The sequence below is a fragment of the Musa acuminata genome, chromosome BXJ2-1 (genome assembly GCF_036884655.1).
Source record: "Musa acuminata AAA Group cultivar baxijiao chromosome BXJ2-1, Cavendish_Baxijiao_AAA, whole genome shotgun sequence".
NCBI lineage: Eukaryota > Viridiplantae > Streptophyta > Magnoliopsida > Zingiberales > Musaceae > Musa > Musa acuminata.
Genome location: NC_088338.1, coordinates 30344612 through 30362930, shown reverse-complemented (window position 1 = coordinate 30362930; position 18319 = coordinate 30344612). Strand labels below are relative to the sequence as shown.

Below are 18319 nucleotides of genomic sequence, written 5' to 3'. Positions count from 1 at the left end.
CCAAGTGAGCTGAAATAGTGAAAGAGGTGGCACCGCCCCAGCTAGGAGGTGGCACCGCCTAGGCTAAGCCTCCCAGCGAGACTGGGCGGTGCAACCTCCCCAGCCAGGAGGTGGCACCGCCTGAGCTCAGTCTTCGAGCAAGATTGGGCGGTGCAACCTCCCTGACAGAGAGGTGGCACCGCCTGAGCTCGGTCTTCGAGCTCTGGCAGAGAGGTGCAACCGCCTCAGTCAAGAGGTGGCACCGCCTGGGCTCAGTCTTCGAGCTCTGCCAGGCGGTGCAACCTCTCCAGTCAAGAGGTGCAACCGCCTGATCCCGGAATTCCGGGATTTGATCGTTTTGAGCTCCAAATTTGAATTGGGTTGGGGCCTATAAATACCCCACCCATTCAGCACTGAAAAGATACAGACCTACACCGAAATCTTGATCTTTTCTGTGATTCTAAGAGCTCAAAAGTGTTGTTAAGCCTTTAAGTCTCCTCCTTCTGTTCTTCAAGTTTTTGAGTTGTAAAGTGAGGAGAGAAAGGTCTGTAAAGGTTGTCTCCTGAGCCTGTCAAAAGGAGAGAAACTGTAAAAGGGCAGTTGGCCTTCGCCTATTGAAGGAAGGCCTCTAGTTGACGTCGGTGACCTCGTCGGTGGAGGAAGCCAAAAGTGGAGTAGGTCAAGACTGACCGAACCACTCTAAATCTCTGGTTTGCGTTTATTTTGAGCACTTTATCATTACTGCAAACCTCCTTCATAACTACTGCTTTCTGCTCTTTTACGAACAAGTTCTAAGTGCTGTTCCTTCATAATCTGCGTTCAGACGTAAATCGGTGTTTTCGTACATTACAGTTTACGTTTACGTTTTGATTCTGCAAAACTGTCTTCTACGCCTTCACGAACAAGTTTCTAAGTGCTGATCTGTCCGAATCTACTTTCAGACGTAAACTAGTGTCTTCGTACGATATTTACATTGCAGTTTACGTTTACGCCTTGATTCTGCAAAACTGTCTTCTGCGCTTTTACGAACGAGTTTCTAAAGTTCAGATCCTTTTGAAATTGCGTCTAGACGTAAAATTGCGTTTAGACGTAAAACTGCTCAAACTGTATTTAGACGATTTAAACGTAAACTGAGTTTAGACGTAAATCTGAGTTTAGACGTAAATCTGCGTTTAGACGTAAATCTGCGTTTAGACGTAAATCTGCGTTTAGACGTAAATCTGCCTTTAGACGTAAAACTATGTTTAGACGTAAACTATGTTTAAACGTAAACTACGTTTAAACGTAAAACTGCGTTTTAGACGTAAACTGAGTTTGGACGTAAATCTGCGTTTAGACGTAAATCTGCGTTTAGACGTAAATCTGCGTTTAAACGTAAAACTGCCTTTAGACGCAAACTGCATTTAAACGCAAATTGTGTTTAGACGTAAACTACGTTTAGACGTAAACTGCACTTTGTCATAAGTTATCTTTGAGTCGGCTTTTGCTTCAAAACTGATTTTTATCGAACGAACGCAGCTTTTGTTTTTAATCGCTAAAAGATTTCCGCTGCACTAATTCACCCCCCCCCCCTCTTAGTGCTCTCGATCCTAACAAAAGCAAGAATACCGGAGTCAAGTTCGATGGACGTTTAAGAGTTCGAAGAATCATAGGAGTTGCTGCCAGATCCAACCGAGAAGAAATTGGGAACCTGTCGGAATTTTCGGAAGTACGCCGAAGAGATCGTCGGAGGTTCACGGAGATCACCGAGAAGGCTCGGCTACTCGTTAAAGTCATCACAAGATCGGGAGCTTGCTGGGAGTCTGTCGGAAGAAGTTCGTCGGAAAGCTCGCCAGAACAAGACTCGACGTTCATGGTTGAAAACTTGCTTAGGATGTTTCTAGTTATGTAGTTCACTTATAATTAGGATTAGGATTAAGAGATAATCCTATATCCTGGTTAGGGGCCAATTGGGCCCAAAATTAAATTTGGTTTAGGCTAAATTTAAAGCCCAACCAGTGAACCGGAGAGCTAGGTGGTGGCACCGCCTAGCACCTGAGAGCTAGGCGGTGGCACCACCCAGCACCTGAGAGCCGGGTGGTGGCACCACCAGTCCACTGTCCGTGTCAGACACTGACAGGCGGTGGCACCGCCAGCATCGGGAACCAAAGAGAATTCAAATTTTGGAACCCAAATTTGAATCCTCTTGAGGCCTATAAATACCCCTCAAATCTCAGCTGAGATTACAACTTTTTGAGAAGCAATTGATTGAGAGAAAGGTCTTAGAAAAGTCTTAGCAAGTCTTGTTTTCAATTTGCTAGTGTTCACCTCCTTCTTTCTTGCTGAAAATCTGTAAGAGAGTGAACCGCTTGTAAAAATTTATAAGAGGGGTATTTACCCTTCCTCTTCAAGAGATTTGCTGGTGGAAGGTGGGAGCCTCATCGCAGAGGGGTCTCGCAAGTGGATGTAGGTCATTTGACCAAACCACTTTAAAATCGGCATGATCTCTGGTTTGCATTTACTTATTATCATTTATATTACTGCAAACCATTTGCACTTTAATTCTCTACTTCTTTGTCTCCTTCTTACATATCCCTTCAAGTTAAAACGCAATCGAAACGGTTTCAAACGAAACGTTGCTTTTATCGTACGAAGTTTCCGAAAGTGTTTAAATCATCAAAAGTTTATCGTACTTTACCGCTGCACTAATTTACCCTCCCCCTCTTAGTGCCGCTCCGATCCTAACAAACTAGTCCCAAGCGGTGCCATCGCCGACCATGTTTTAAGTGCTGAATGGGCTGTTCAATCTGGCCCAATTCAGCCTTGTTAAGGGCCCAATTGGCCCTTAATTAAGTTAGTAAGATTACCTTACAATTCTAACTCAATCTACTATCTAACTACAATAACTAAGACATAATCAAAGCACTCTTGTTCCGATACATCAATTGTTCTTCCGATGAACTTTCGGCGATATTCCGATGAACTCTCGGCAATGTTCCGGCGGACTTTCGGCAAGCTCCCGGACTTTATGACGATCTTCTTGGCGAGTTCCGATGAGCTTCTTTGGCAAGCTCCTAGACTTCTCGGTTGGTTCCGGCAAAACTTCTGACAAACATCCGGACTTCCGATGAACTCTTGAACTTCCAACGAGATCTCGATCTTGACTCTAGCACAACACCTACTTTATGTCTTACTGCTATCGTAGTTAATCCTACACACTTTTCTCAACATATAGATTAGATCAAACAATTTACAATTGATTTCATCATCAAAATTCGAGATTCAATAGATATTATGTATGATTTTTTGCTTGGATTTTTTAATTTAAGAGTTCTATCAATATTGCATATTGATAGGGGGAGTTAAGGTTAACTACATCATCAATTGGTTGTCATCATCAAAAAGGGGGAGATCGTTGAATCTCGGATTTTGATGATAAAACAAATTGATAGTGTTTATCTGATTTGCATTTTAAGTGACGTAGGAAGTTTTGATCAGAGAGAGACAATTAAAGCAGTAAGAATCATGTTGGGCTAGAGTGGAACATGTAAGAAGATTGGACGTCGAGCTAGAGAATCGGTCGACATGTCGACAGAAGACTTCGGGCAGAGAATTCGGGGATCAAGCCAAGAAGAGCGGAAATTATGCTAAGGAAATCGAAGTTATGGAGGTCAACTGGCTGATTGGGCAGGCTGCAAGAGAGGACGATGCACTGAAGAATCAGATGAAGCAACGAACCAATGACATGACCGGATAATATTTGATGAGCTTCGTAATAATTGTCTAGATCGAAGTAGGTTTTAAGTCTAATTGAGTCGGTATTGGGGTAAAACAATGCCAACTCAATTAAGGGTCAATTGGGCCTAAATTGGAAGTGATTTGGGCTCATTAGGAGGGCTATTCAATGAACCAAATGTTGGGCCAGGCGGTGGCACCGCCAGAATTCGTGGTAGAATTGCTTGTGAGTTGGAAAACTCAAAAAACCCGATCTCTGAGACTGTCAAGTGGTGGTACCACCAATCTGGGAGGTGATACCGCCTAGACACAATCTCCCAGGTGGTAGTACCACCAGACTAGGCAGTGGTATCACCCAGTGTCAGGCTGCAGGCGGTGGTACCGCCCAGTGAAAGTGGTGGTACCGCCCATACCCTGAAATCTCAAGGATTTGAATTTGAGCTCCAAATTTGAATCCATTTGGGGCCTATAAATGCTCCACTCTTTTCTGCTTCGGAGAGCAAGAATTGGGTAGAAAGGGGGAAAGAATCCTTGATGAAAAAGAGTTAAAAAAGCTTAAAAAGTGTTAGTGTTCCTCTCCACCTCTTAGAGTTTAGAGTTCATTCTAAGAGAGGTGTGAAACTTGTAAAGGTTCTCTTCTGAGCTTGTCAAAAGGAGAATAGAGTTATAAGAAGGTGGTTGGTCTTTGCCTATTGAAGAAAGACCGCTAGTGGATGACGGTGGCCTTGACGAAACAGGAATAGGGAGTGGATGTAGGTCGCGACGACCGAACCACTATAAATTCTAGTTTGCATTTCCTTCATACTATTTCCTTATATTGCAAACTAAATTCTTATATTTACTATGCTTCCGTATGCTTTTAAGTTTAATATATTTCTGAAACGGGTTTAATCGAAATGAAATATTTTAAACCGACATTTTTATCCGCCGCACTAATTCACCCCCCCCCTTATAGTGCCGACTCGTTCCTAATAGGTTCCACTTGTTGGGTCACTGTTTGGGCCTTTTACTTGGCCCAACATAGTCTATACATGAGCCCAATTGGTCCCTAATTGGGTTGGCCCAATTCCAATACCAATTATGTGCTAACTACGAAATTTAAGATATTTACGAAGCTAAACAAGTCCGTAAGTCTAGGTTTCTTCCGGCGATCTTCAGACGAACTTCCGACGATCTCTCGGCAATGTTCCAGTGGACTCCCGACAAGCTCCTGGACTTCACAACGATCTTCTTGGTGAGTTCCAATGAGCTTCTTTGGTAAGCTCTTGGACATCTTAGTCAATTCCGACAGAACTTCCGATGAACTCTCGAACTCCCAATGAAATCATGTTCTTGACTCTGGAACTTCATCTTGCTTTATGCCTTGCTATCATAGTTAATCCTGTATACTTAAAACTCACTTTGATCTAGACAATTATTACACAGCTAATCAAATATTGTCTGATATGTCATTGGTTCATCGATGCTTTGTCTGATTTTTTGGTGCATCATCCTCTCTTGCGGCCTATTGCCTAATTGGCCAGTTGACCTCTGCAACTCCGATTTTCTTGATGCAATATTCGTTCTTCTTGGTCCAATGCCCGAACTCATGGCCCGAAGCCTTCTATCGATACGTCGACTGATCCTTCGGCTCGATGTCCAATCTTCTAACATGTTTTTCTCCGGCCCAATATGATTCTTCCTTCTTTAATTATCTCTCCCTGATCGAAGTATCCTGCGTCACTCAAAATACAGATCAAATCATAAACACTATCAATTGGTTTCATCGTCAAAATCCAAGATTCAATAAATACCATTTATAAGAAGATGAACAAACATTAAGATATCTTACTTGTTTACTTATATGTAGATTATTTTGTATTTATAGGAAGAAACTCACTTATGTTTGAAGAATTCAAGCAAATAATAGTTCAAAATTTTGAAATGACTGACATTAGATTTATATCTTATTTCTTCAATATCAAAGTGAAGAAAAGTAAAAAATATATCTTTAATTCGCAAGAAGGATATGGAAAGGAAGTTCTTAAATATTTAAGATGGAAGATTATAAATGGGTTGACACACCGATTGAATGTGGCATCAAATTTTCATGACAAGATGATGGAGAAATAATTGATCTAACCTACTTGGTACAAAGCTTGAGATATGCACGAGATCAAATATTCTATATAGAACTAGATTAGTAAGCTAATTTATTAAAGAACCAAAGAGTCAAAACAGATGAAAGCTACTAAAATAGTTTTACACTACATCAAATGTATCATAACTCATGGTCTACTATATTCAATTTCTAATGATTTTTAACTTATTAGCTATTTCCATAGTAATTGGGATGAAGCTTTAGAAGATCAAAATAGATAATAGGGTTTGTTTTCTATATTGACGACATCGCTTACACTTGGTATTCGAAGATGTAATCCATTATCGTATTATCTACATGTAAAGCTAAATATATAGTAGTATCATCATGTGTTTGTCATGCTATATGACTAAAGAAGCACTTAAATGGAGTCAATTATTCACAACATCAATTTACAAAGATACATGTTGATAATAAGTTAGCAATTGAATTGGCCAAGAACTTGGCCTTCCATGAACCAAACAAGCATATCAATATTTACCTCCATGGAGAAGGAAGTTTCATTGGACTACATCAAATTTGGAGATCAAGTTATAGATATTTTTACTAAGCTCTTTGATTCGTATACATCTTTTACGATGAAAATTTCTTTAAAGAGAATTAAATTTAATTAAAAGAAAGGATTAAAATCTCTTTCATGATCACATTGGTGAAAATAATTATAATATCTAGAATTTAGTAAGAATAGAGAGGTTACACCATGATAAATATTACTATGAAGATGAAGGTTATGAAAATAATAAATCATTAGTACATTAGACATGTTACATATAATAAAAATATATGAATGTAGCTTTAATAAATTAAGTCTTGTAACTCTCATCTATGTCCATATAAATAGATGAGACTTGTCAGGTAAAGGTCTTAGAAAACGTAAGAAAAAAAAAGCGTAGACACTTGTCTACAAGAAATAAAGTTTTATATATCTCTTGCATCATCCCTCAACTCCTCAACAGCTCAGTATCTCATCTTTTCTTTCTACCGTTTTGATCGGGTTATTTTTTTATTCAATTCTAATAACTATAGGTCAATCACATCAATTGTATTATCTGATCTAGACTTAACATGGAAATTTGACAAAATTTTAGACTAACTTATAAAGTCTGATAAGTATATTATTATAAATTTACACTAAAATATTTTTAATTAATAGTTCAAGGTTATTTCACATTTGAACGGGTAAAAGCCAATTGCTTCTAAAATTTGAGGCTTCGACTAAATGTGAAATATTACTTGTACGACAAAATTTTAGGCTCCGACATAATGGGCTGTCCCCAGTGCTGCCGAGGATGAGGCAAAGGTGGCGTTGAGCTTTCATCGAGGGTTCCCAAGAGTCATCAGATCGGGTCTCAAACTCTGGCAAGGCTATGACGTGTCTTAGTGGTACGCTACACTCCATCGTCGAAAGGTGCGACGTGGGGTCAGGATTTTCCTAGCTCGACCCCTCTAATGCTTAATCAGTAAAAGATAGAGAGGAAGGAAGACAATAATATCAACTGTGTAAATGAGAGAGTAAAGAGCATATTGCCTGCTTGGTCCCCCCTTTTTGGTATTTGCTCAGGGGTAGTTTTTATACCTTTCCTGGAATTGATCATTTGTAGGTTGTTAGCATCCATCGATATTGGTGGGTGGTTCGTCTATTTTTGGGTGACTGTTTTGATCCAGTGTAGTGCGGGGTTGTATCCTCATTGGCAAATATTGCTTTATGCAATTCTAAACAGCGTGGATTTGTTGTGCGCCACTTTAGAGCTAGGCTGTGTCGCTTCTAAGCCAAGTTGCATCGCTTCAAGATGCAAACATTCCTAAATTGATCTATATTGTTTCATACTGCTTTGAGATATGTGTACTATTTTGGTTGGAGTGGCGTCACGTGTGATCTAAGGTGACTATCAGTTGGGTGGTACCAGAATATCCTTTATCAAAGTTGAAATTGAAACATTACAAATGAATGAGTCTGGACTATTTTGAATTATTTTATAAGAGTTCTTACTATTGCCAATCAACTAAAAAGAAATTATGAGAATATAGAAGATGTTAAGATGTTTGTGTGATTGAAAAAGTACTTTGATTCTATATAGAAAGTTAAACTCTAGCATGGTCTTTATCCTAGAATCAAATGATTTAGACCAAATGAATATTAATACGCTAATGAATTCTTTATAAGCACATAAATATTTAGTCAACAAAAAAAACATGGAATAAATCCTTGAAACAAAGCTCACTTTGATAAAAGGAAATGAAGGCTCAAGTAATCATGGTCATGCAATAGGTTAGGGACATGAAAGAGGTTGTGGTTGTGGTATAGGACATGAGTAACGAGGAAGAGGAAGAAACAATAAAAAAGATCAAAGTTCAAAACAAAAATAAGAAAAAAGAGATACAAGAGGCTAAAAATATAATTATTCCAAAATTCAATGCTATTGTTGTAAGAAATATAGTCATTATGCTTACAAATGCTATTAATTTGAGAAAAATACTAATTATGTGGTACTTGGACAGTAGAGCTACTATTTTCTTGCTAACATATAAAGAAGACATGCAAGAAATGTGGTACTTGGACACTAGAGCTACTAAACAAATATGTCACTACAAAAATATATTCATTTATGATGAATGGATAAATCTACTTTGGAGACTCTTTAAAAATAACGATGAGAGACAAAGTTAATATCTTAATCCATCTTAAAGATGAAGTTATTAATTTCTTTCAAATATTTATTATATCAGATATGAAGAACAATATTCTTAGTCTTGGACAACTATTAGAAAAACAACACAAATAATAGTTTACACATCAAAGACAAACAACTCTTTCTTAAAAGCAACACAAATAGTTTACTTTCTCAAATGGAGATCTCAAATAATAAATTATTTATCTTAATCATTAATTATGATGTGGCATAATATCTAAAGACTAGTATAAAATACTTCTCATGGATATGGCACTTGAGGCTTGAACACTTAGTACTTTAGATATCTCGACATGTTATAAACAAAAGAATATAGTGAATAGTCTTTCCTATATATACCACAAGTCAAATATGTGAGGAGTATGTTGTTACTAGGCAACCAAGAATATGTTCTCCACGTGAGGCAAATTTTAGAGCAAAAAAGCCACTTCAACTTATTCACACTAATGTTTATGGTCCTATTGCTCACTCTAACTTTTATTGATAATTATATAAGAAAAACTTGGGTTTATTTCTTAAGATAAAGAAGAAATCTTTAGCATATTCCAAATATTCAAAACTTTTGTGTAGAATGAAAGCAAATTCTACATCAAAACCATCCACTTCAATAGGAAGTGAATTCACCTCCAAAGCATTTGAAATATTTTATGATGAACATACCATTTAAGAGGCATAGGCCAGAAGAAAATCAAGCATCTCGCACTTCAAAATCTTTGGGTGCTTTGGTTATACACATATACTCGATCAAAGAGAACCAAGTTAGAGGACAAGAACTCCAAAGTCATATATATGGGCATGATGCTAAATCCAAGACCTACAAATTATTTGACCCTTTTGAATTGGGAGAGCAACATTGAAGAGTTGCATGAATATGTATAAAAGTAAAGAGAGTTTGAAATTGTTTTATCATCTTCACCACTATCATCGATAATATCTTCTTTTATACAATCATCTCCGGAAGATAGCCTAGTACCTCAAAGGACAAGAAGACTAAGATATTTATATAAAATAATAAATAAATTATATCTTATTTATCTCCTTGCATATAGTGAACTACTTCAATACGAAGATACCATGAAAGATAAAAGGTGAAAGAATGCTACGAATGAAGAGATCAACTCTATCGAGAGAAATAAGACTTAGCAATCAGCATCACTATCTCAAGGACATAATGCTATTGGTGTAAAGTGGATTTACAAAATTAAGAAAAATGCACAAGGCCAAGTTGAGAAGTATAAAGCTAGATTGATGGCAAAGGGTTAAAAGCAAAAATCTAGCATTGATTATGATGATGTATTTGCCTTTGTTATCCAAATGAAAATTATTATATTGATTATATCCATTGTCACACAAAATAATTAGTTGATTTATTAAATTAAAATTAAATCTATACTTTTGAATGGTTTTCTTGAAGAAGTATATATAGAATAACCATTGGATTATATTAAAAAAGGACCGGAAGTGAAAGTTCTCAAGTTAAAAAAAGCTTTGTATGACTTAAAACAAACATGTAGAGCATAGAATGCTAGAATTGATGCCTACTTCAAGCAAAATGGTTATGAACATTAACATTATGAAAGTACCATTTATAAGAAGATGAACAAACATTAAGATATCTTACTTATTTACTTGTATGTAGATGATTTTGTATTTATAGGAAGGAACTCACTTATGATTGACATTAGATTTATATCTTATTTATTAGATATCAAAGTGAAGAAAAGTAAAGAATATATCTTTATTTCACAAGAAGGATATGCAAAGGAAGTTCTTAAAGATTTAAGATGGAAGATTATAAATGGGTTGACACATCGATTGAATGTGGCATCAAATTTTCATGACAAGATGATGGAGAAATAATTGATCTAACCTATTTCAAAAACTTGGTACAAAGCTTGAGATACCTAACTTGCACGAGATCAAATATTCCATATAGAACTAGAATAGTAAGCGAACTTATTAAAGAACAAAAGTCAAAACAGATGAAAGCTACTAAAATAGTTTTACACTACATCAAATGTATCATAACTCATGGTCTACTATATTCATTTTCTAATAATTTTTAACTTATTAGCTATTTCCAAAGTAATTGAGATGAAGCTTTAGAAGATCAAAATAGATAATAGGCTTTGTTTTCTATATTGACGACATCACTTTCGCTTGGTATTCGAAGATGTAATCCATTATCGCATTATCTACATGTAAAGCTAAATATATAGTAGTATCATCATGTGTTTGTCATGCTATATGACTAAAGAAGCACTTAAATGGTGTCAATTATTCACAACATCAATTTACAAAGATACATGTTGATAATAAGTTAGCAATTGCATTGGCCAAGAACTTGGTCTTCCATGAACAAAACAAGCATATCAATATTTACCTCCATGGACAAGGAAGTTTCATTGGACTACATCAAATTTGGTGATCTAAGTTATAGATATTTTTACCAAGCTCTTTGATTCAGATACATCTTTTAGGATGAAGATTTCTTTTAAGAGAATTAAATTTAATTAAAAAAAGGATTAAAATCTCTTTCATGATCACAAAAATAATTATAATATCTAGAATTTAGTAAGAATAGAGAGGTTACAATATGACAAATATTACTACAAAGATGAAGGTTATGAAAATAATAAATCATTAGTACATTAGACATGTTACATATAATAAAAATATATAAATATAATTTTAATAAATTGAGTCTTGTAACTCTCATCTATGTCCATATAAATAGATGAGACTTGTCAGTAAAAGGTCTTAGAAAACGTGAGAAAAAAAAGCGTAGACACTTGTCGACAAGAAATAAAGTTTTGTATATCTCTTGCACCATCCCTCAACTCCTCAACAACTCAGTATCTCATCTTTTCTTTCTACCGTTTTGATCGGATTATTTTTTTATTCAATTCTAATAACTATAGGTCAATCACATCAATTGTAATATCTGATCTAGACTTACATGGAAAGTTGACAAAATTTTAGACTAACTTATAAAGTCTGATAAGTATATTATTATAAATTTACACTAAAATATTTTTAATTAATAGTTCAATGTTATTTCACGTTTGAATGGGTAAAACCAATTGCTTCTAAAATTTGAGGCTCCGACAAAATGTGAAATATTATTTATACGAAATTGTGATCAAACTTGGGTATGCTTGATCTTACTTGTGATTGTTCCTTCACTTTCATTTGCCTAAAATGTTCATTTCAGATTATTGCATACAAACATATCAAAAAGAAGACTTTAATATATAGAAAAGAAAAACAATCCAAAGCAAAATGCATGAAGCCAAACCTCCAACTCGACATTTACTAGGGAAGTCAGCCTCAATTTGGAAGGAGCCAATTGTCGCCACTTGAACCAGTCTTGCTCCTGCCACATAAAATTAGTACATGAGATTGATGGAGATGTTGGATTTGGGTCAAGGCTTGCAACATGAGTGCCAAGACTAGACTATAGCCAGCTACATTATTTGTATAATAAAATATATAATTAGAATGTTTGAGCTAAGCCGAACTCCAACGTTGACTAATCGAAAAGAGCAATTCAGCCTCAAGTTGACCGCGACAACATTTTAGCGTCTTGTTTAAGGTATTATTATTACACCGCTCCTACTTCCATTGACATTCAAATAAACACAGAAATTGGCGTAGACGTCCAACTTCCAACCAAACTGCGCCTGCAACGTAAATGCTACGTTGCATTTACGTTAGGACGTCAGATCCACGGGAGACGATTTCAAGCTGTCACAGCTAAATCATCCAAAGTCAAGAATGCAGCGAGAAGTAGCCCATCGAAGTTGACTTCCTGTGCCAATGCATTGGTCCAAAGACTGTTGTTTGTGGCAGCAGTCCCGTCCTATAAATTCTTCCACCTCTCCTCCATCTATCACCACCAGCCTTGAGCCTTCTCATCCCCTGAAGCTTTCTTTTTCTTCGTTAATTCGTTTCTCGGTGTTTATAGTCCAAGCTAGTTAGCGAGGATGGCGATGCAGATGATCGAGAACTACAAGGCTGAGGCCGAGGTCTACCATGGAGATCTTGCCCTCTGTAAGAAGAAATCCATGCAACTACTCCAAGAGCTGGGCCTCCCCAAGGGACTGCTACCCCTGGAGGACGTCCAGGAATTCGGCTACCACCGCGCAAGTGGATTCATGTGGCTCGTCCAGAAGAAGAAGATAGAGCACACGTTCAAGAAGATCAAGCAGCACGTCTCCTATGCCACCGAGGTGACCGCCTTCGTGGAGCAACGCAAGCTGAAGAAGATCACAGGTGTCAAGACCAAGGAGCTACTTCTCTGGCTCTCTGTCGTCGAAGTGTTCATCGACGATCCCTCCTCCGGGAAGATCACCTTCAAGACTGGCACTGGGCTCTCCGACAGCTTCCCGGTGCCGGCATTTGAGGCAGAAGAGTAGAAGAGGAAGAGCAACTATAAGACATGTGGACGTTCGTATAAATCTAGTATTTGAAACTGTCCTGTCACTTGATTTGTCAATGTTTCGTGGTGGAAACTTCTCAATGTGTGCTAAATATAGGTTTGTACTTCTGTCTAGATATTTCTAGCGAACATGCGTAATGTTAATGTTGTTCTGTATCCCTCTATTGATGATGCGATGATAGAAGAACTATTCAATTCTGCAGTTTCTCCTAAGAAGCAAGCAAGTCTAAACTGGTTCTGGTTGATTCAAGAGGTCAAAACAGTGTGGTTGACCACTAAGATTGCATCTCCATTTCGAAAACATGGTAAATCAAACTCACAAAGCGCAAAGAACATGCTGCGTAGAGAAAGTAACTTCCAACAAAAATGGCTTTATCCAGTTGGCTGTGGAGACTAGAGAACACAGAACAGTAGCTGACAAGTTCCAGTAGGTTGTGGAGATTTCCGTGTTCCTTGGTATCTTCCTAAATCAACTTCAAGATTTATTCCTCTGTAGGCCAATTGATAAACCAAAGCAACATAAATCGATACTAAAAGAAAGTAAACTTGGATAAAACCAATGAAAAATCAGCACTTAAGACAGGAAGTTCATCACCATATGCAGTAGTCTTCCACAGCCACGTGGATCCATAAAAAGAATGTGCTATGTTGTCACTTTACCTAGCAAAGGCTGAGAACAATGAAATGAACTTTCTGATAAAGGCCTAACAACCAATATGTAGAAGTGCATGACGTTTCATTTCCAGCCACTCAGAAAGTAAACACAGCAAAAGTGCCTATAAGCAGAGCACAATTAGTTCTAAAGACTTGTACAGCTTGATCGATGTTGTCAATTACAATCCGATTATGCCCAAAAAGGTAGGGCCTAATTCACGATACTGCAAAACCTACAGGTGTTTCTTGAGTAACATGGGGCTGAGGAAAAATCAAAGATGTAAGAGCAGCTTGTCACTTTATTTCCATGCACAAGAGACAACCAAAGCTCTATTCTTCCATCCAAGATAAAGCACACCGTCTCTCTCTTCAAGACGATAGTTCTCACAGTAGTTCTCTAAAAGCATCTTGATTGTTGCATTCACTAAAGGACTCAGAGGATATGGCCTGAATCCAGCCATCATAAACCTCGACCTCCATTTCCCGAAAAGCTCATGGCGCTCCACCCTTTCATCTCCCTCACATGCAATGATGTTAACTATGTCTCGTGCTAGGCAATGCTGCTCCACGTTGATCCTTTCCTTGTTCTCCCTTGGAAGAGTCACATCTATCGACTCAAAGATGGCAGCATAGTAGTCTACAGTTTCTAAAAATCTTGGAAAGAATGGAGCAGTGTTTGTGTTTGATTCCTGCTCCACAAGAGTAACAACTGTTGGAGACAAGCTCTTAATCATCTGTAGAAGTCTATCTCGGTAGTTCCTTGTGCTCACACTCTCATCTGGCATGTGATGCAGTTGGAAAGCAAAGTTAACGGCCAATGCCTCCCCAGGTCGAATGTCAAGATGCTCAAGTTCTAAATCACACCCTGAGAGAGCTGCGCCATGGAATTCGAAGGGCACATTGCATGACTTGGCAAGCCGAGATAACCTCTGCCCCACAATATGTAGCCCACCACCACGGGCGTAGGCAGAAACAGAGTCATCAATCCCTGTTATTCTTACACGTGGAGGCCCACCAGGTCGTGCTGCAAGAGCTTGAATGAGAGTTACCCATTGACTTCCCTGGGCAATCTGGAAATCGATAATATGAACCATGTTCTCACCCTTAAGAGCCTCAGCTATTGCTCCATTTGCAGACATATACCCAAACTTGAAGTATGGGCATACATCATAAAGAATGTGCATGTATGAGAGGAGGTCTGAACTAGTGGGTTCTTTACACTTCAAAGCCTTGTATATGGAACTTCCCGAGGAAGCCAGCTTAGCTACGAGGCCTTCCAACAAGTATGCTCCCAGACGTTGAATTGGTTCCCCAGAGACTGATACCATCTGCCTTAACTTTGGAATTAGCCACTCAACCACAAGAATATCATTGTTTTCTACAGCTCGAGCACAGGCTATTAGGATCTGTTTCAAGTCTCCTCTAGGGGTTCCCATCACTTGTTGCCACTTCTCTTGCTCCAAGGAGATATAGCTGGAGTAAGCATTCTCAAAGCTGTCAATGCTATCTGAATCAGGCCCAAGCATTGCAGCCTCTATCTCCCGTAACTTATGCTTAAGATCATTTGAGTCTTCGGTAATACATGAATAGCTTATGGGAGAGTCATAGTTGTTATCTGACTGAGAATCTTGATGAGATGCGGGGCTCCTGCTGATCGGGGAGTAACTAGGAGAAGATGGAGAGTTATGAGTGGTAAAATTCGCAGCTTCCGAGGAGGACTCCAGAGTGTAGAATTGGTCATGAATTGTCTGATGATGGGAGTTCCCTTGTTGGAATCCATCAGCAGAGGAGTCACAATGTGAAGTTAGGTAATTTTGAGGCATAAAACGGGATTCCGGATCTCTCCCAAGGTTTTGATTGTATGACTGATGCTGTTTACTTAATACTTTGTAGTTTGTTGAAGCTTGCATTGATATATATTGCAGTGCCGCTTATGGAGAATCTGTTAATTTCCACTTCTAACAGTATCTGAGGCCTCACATAACAAGGTCATGTAGAAACATTTATGGGCATAAGCACCCGAAAAGGTTCTCTACCATGCCAACCACTGAATGATCTGTTCCAAGAAACAACACTGCTATCACTTTCATGGAATATCTTGGATTGAAAGTAGATCAGGATCTCCCAACAAAATAAAAAGACAGGCTTAAAGGAGCATATCCATGGACATTAAGTTCAAAAAGAAGAGTAAATTGGACATCATACAGCAGAAACACCAAAAAGCAACTAGAATGTATAAAAATGTATTGGCATAAGGGCAAAAAAGGTTCTCTATCATGCTGGCCACTAAATGATCTGTTCAAAGAGGGAAACAACAATATCACTTCCACGAACCATCTTAATGGAAACTAGAATGGATTAGGATCTACCAATAATTTGTGAACAGTTCTAAAAAAGCATATTTGCGGCATTAAATAAAAAAGAAGATTTACCACTGAGTGTATAATAATTCAGATAGACATCATATAATAGATCTCATCAACTAAGTTGCTATTTTTTCTCAAATATTATTTTTCATTTTGTGAACTAATAAACTTTGGGTAAAAAAAAAAAGTCTAGCATGTCTTACATTTTCAGTTTGAACAAAAATTAGACCGGAATACCAAAAACCAGAAATGGCTATTAGCTTGCAAAATAAGAATTAGATTTCTTTGGAACAAAAATTGTACTTGAGTGTTTTTTTTTTGTTCTGGACTTTCTTATGGTTCCAAAGCATCCATCCAGAGGATGTACTTTGGCAATAATAGTAAGATTACTTCTTTAGAGGTAAGGAGAAGTTGTGAGACCTGAATTGGGATTGTGGAAACAAGCTCTCCTTATTTAGAGGTAAGGAGAGGTTGTTTTCTTCTAGGATTTCTTATGCCTCTAAAGCGTCCATCTAGAGAGCGGACCTTGGTGTAACGGTAGGGTTATATATATTGACCCTCAATATAGACTCTACATTGATGGGAGCCTCATGACGGGATCCTCAGCACATTACAAACATCTTTTGTTCCAAAAAAAGAACAAGAACAACAGTTTGCATATTTTTGTTCAGAGTATTCACATGCCATAAGGAAAAGGAACAAATTTTTACAACAAGCAATTCTGAACAGATATTAATAAATTCAATAACACAATAATAGAATCATTCCAATGTAGTTTACGCAACCTGAGTTTTAATTTGATCCTAGATTAAACTAACTTAACGCACCAAACTCCAAATTCAGATAGTTGACAAGGATATCTGCGAGCAGATAATCAGTCTGTAGGTACACTATTTATCTTCTTAATCGGAAAAAAGAGGAAAAAAAAGGTATCTAAGAGATGAGCATTGTCTTACAACCTTCTACAATATTCCACAACACATATATCCACATAAAAAAAAATCACGATATAAAGGGATAAAATACATCAACAAGGAAAGAAAGGAAAGGAAAAAAGAAGGGAATGGAAACTAAAACTAAATGCGGAAGTAACTGACAATTGAAAGATCTTACTCCCAAGTCCCAGGACAATCCCTAGCTCGGTTAACTTAGATCCAGGACAGCAATGTTTCTCTCCTAAGCCTATAACTAAATGAAAAAAAGGGAGACTATCAAAATCTACAAAAAAAATAGAGATACTAAATCCCAACTATAGGTTAAAATTCAAGCGTCTCAACAAAAAAGGGTCAATTTTTCTGATGGGGCTTCCACAGCACAAAGAAAGGCCTCCCAAACACCATGAAGTATTACAAAGATTAGAAATAACTAATGAAGCCAAACCCCAATCTTACACAAGTCATCAAGCACAGATGTGAGGAATTAAAGTTCAAAGACGACAGAGAACACTTGATGACCCAAGAACTGAGCAGGGACATCCACCACAAGAAAGGATTGAATGAACAAATCTTTGAATTCCAAGATCCACAACCCAAAACACAACACATGAAAGAACTAAGATGAAGGTTGACTGACCACTGCATGGATCTCAGATTCCAGTTTTTAACTCCCCGCACATAGAAAGGAGACAGCTATCTGACCCAACACATCCTCAACAAAGGAGCATTAAAGACAAAGTAGGAACAGCCCCTCCATAGAGTGTCCCTATACTTCTTAGAAACCACTGTTTTGCCACTTACTGTGCCTGTAAATTCTTTTTTCCCAACGTGGAATGAAACTGTTGGGACATACGCACAGAATCCAACAAAAGCATCTCCCAAATCCAGGGGCGGATGATCAGCTTAACTGAGAATCAAACTTCTATATTGTATTATAATCAGGATAATTCAAATTCAGAAAAGAAAATTATGACCACACTGATAGGTCATTTTGATTTGTGATAAAATATTTATGTGTGAGATATATCAATAAATATCAAGAGAGTGAAATGATACATATTTAAAACTAGTTCATATTCTAAAAATTTAGATCGTTAGATTATAGATTGTACTCAAATATATGCTAATATTTATCAATATAACCTCATACATGATTATTTTTTAGTATTCTTTCAGTATTCACATGTGACTCAATTATTTGTCAGGATAGGTGGTGCGATCAATTTTATTCGTAATCACCGTAAGCTTAATTATTTGACGTGGCTAATTTTGTCTGCACCTTAAGTTTGACTTTATTTATTAAGCTCATCTTAGCTCAAATATATATATTTTTTTCATCCTCATCTATCTTTCTCTTTTTCCTTTAAGGATTCTTTTTTTTTTTAATCATTCAAGTTTGA

General features: G+C 37.4%; 2 protein-coding genes across 4 annotated transcripts; one reads left to right on the top strand and one right to left on the bottom strand.

Moving 5' to 3' along the window:
• Positions 1-12406: 12406 nt before the first annotated feature.
• On the top strand, positions 12407-13159 carry LOC135599097 (uncharacterized). Its single transcript, XM_065093830.1, has one exon. It carries the CDS (start codon positions 12510-12512, stop codon positions 12939-12941), a length of 432 nt encoding a protein of 143 aa, XP_064949902.1. The 5' UTR covers positions 12407-12509; the 3' UTR covers positions 12942-13159.
• Positions 13160-13681: 522 nt separating this feature from the next.
• Positions 13682-17641, bottom strand: LOC103974444 (scarecrow-like transcription factor PAT1). 3 transcript variants are annotated; one of them, XM_065093829.1, is made up of 3 exons: positions 17557-17608; positions 17098-17172; positions 13682-15674 (listed from the first exon to the last, which is right to left on the bottom strand). In XM_065093829.1, the coding sequence occupies exon 3, from the start codon at positions 15526-15528 to the stop codon at positions 13918-13920; it is 1611 nt and encodes a 536-aa protein (XP_064949901.1). In that variant the 5' UTR covers positions 15529-15674; positions 17098-17172; positions 17557-17608; the 3' UTR covers positions 13682-13917. The 3 variants fall into 3 exon arrangements, with proteins under 3 accessions (XP_064949901.1, XP_009387556.1, XP_064949900.1); XM_009389281.3 differs by lacking the exon at positions 17098-17172 and having other exon boundaries at positions 17557-17641; XM_065093828.1 differs by lacking the exons at positions 17098-17172; positions 17557-17608 and adding an exon at positions 17376-17546.
• Between the last annotated feature and the right edge of the window lie 678 nt (positions 17642-18319).

What these genes read in the sequence shown, in the direction of transcription:
- LOC135599097 (XM_065093830.1), top strand. Translation starts at nt 12,510, where the DNA reads ATGGCGATGCAGATGATCGAGAACTACAAGGCTGAGGCCGAGGTCTAC.
- LOC103974444 (XM_009389281.3), bottom strand. Translation starts at nt 15,528, where the DNA reads ATGCAAGCTTCAACAAACTACAAAGTATTAAGTAAACAGCATCAGTCA.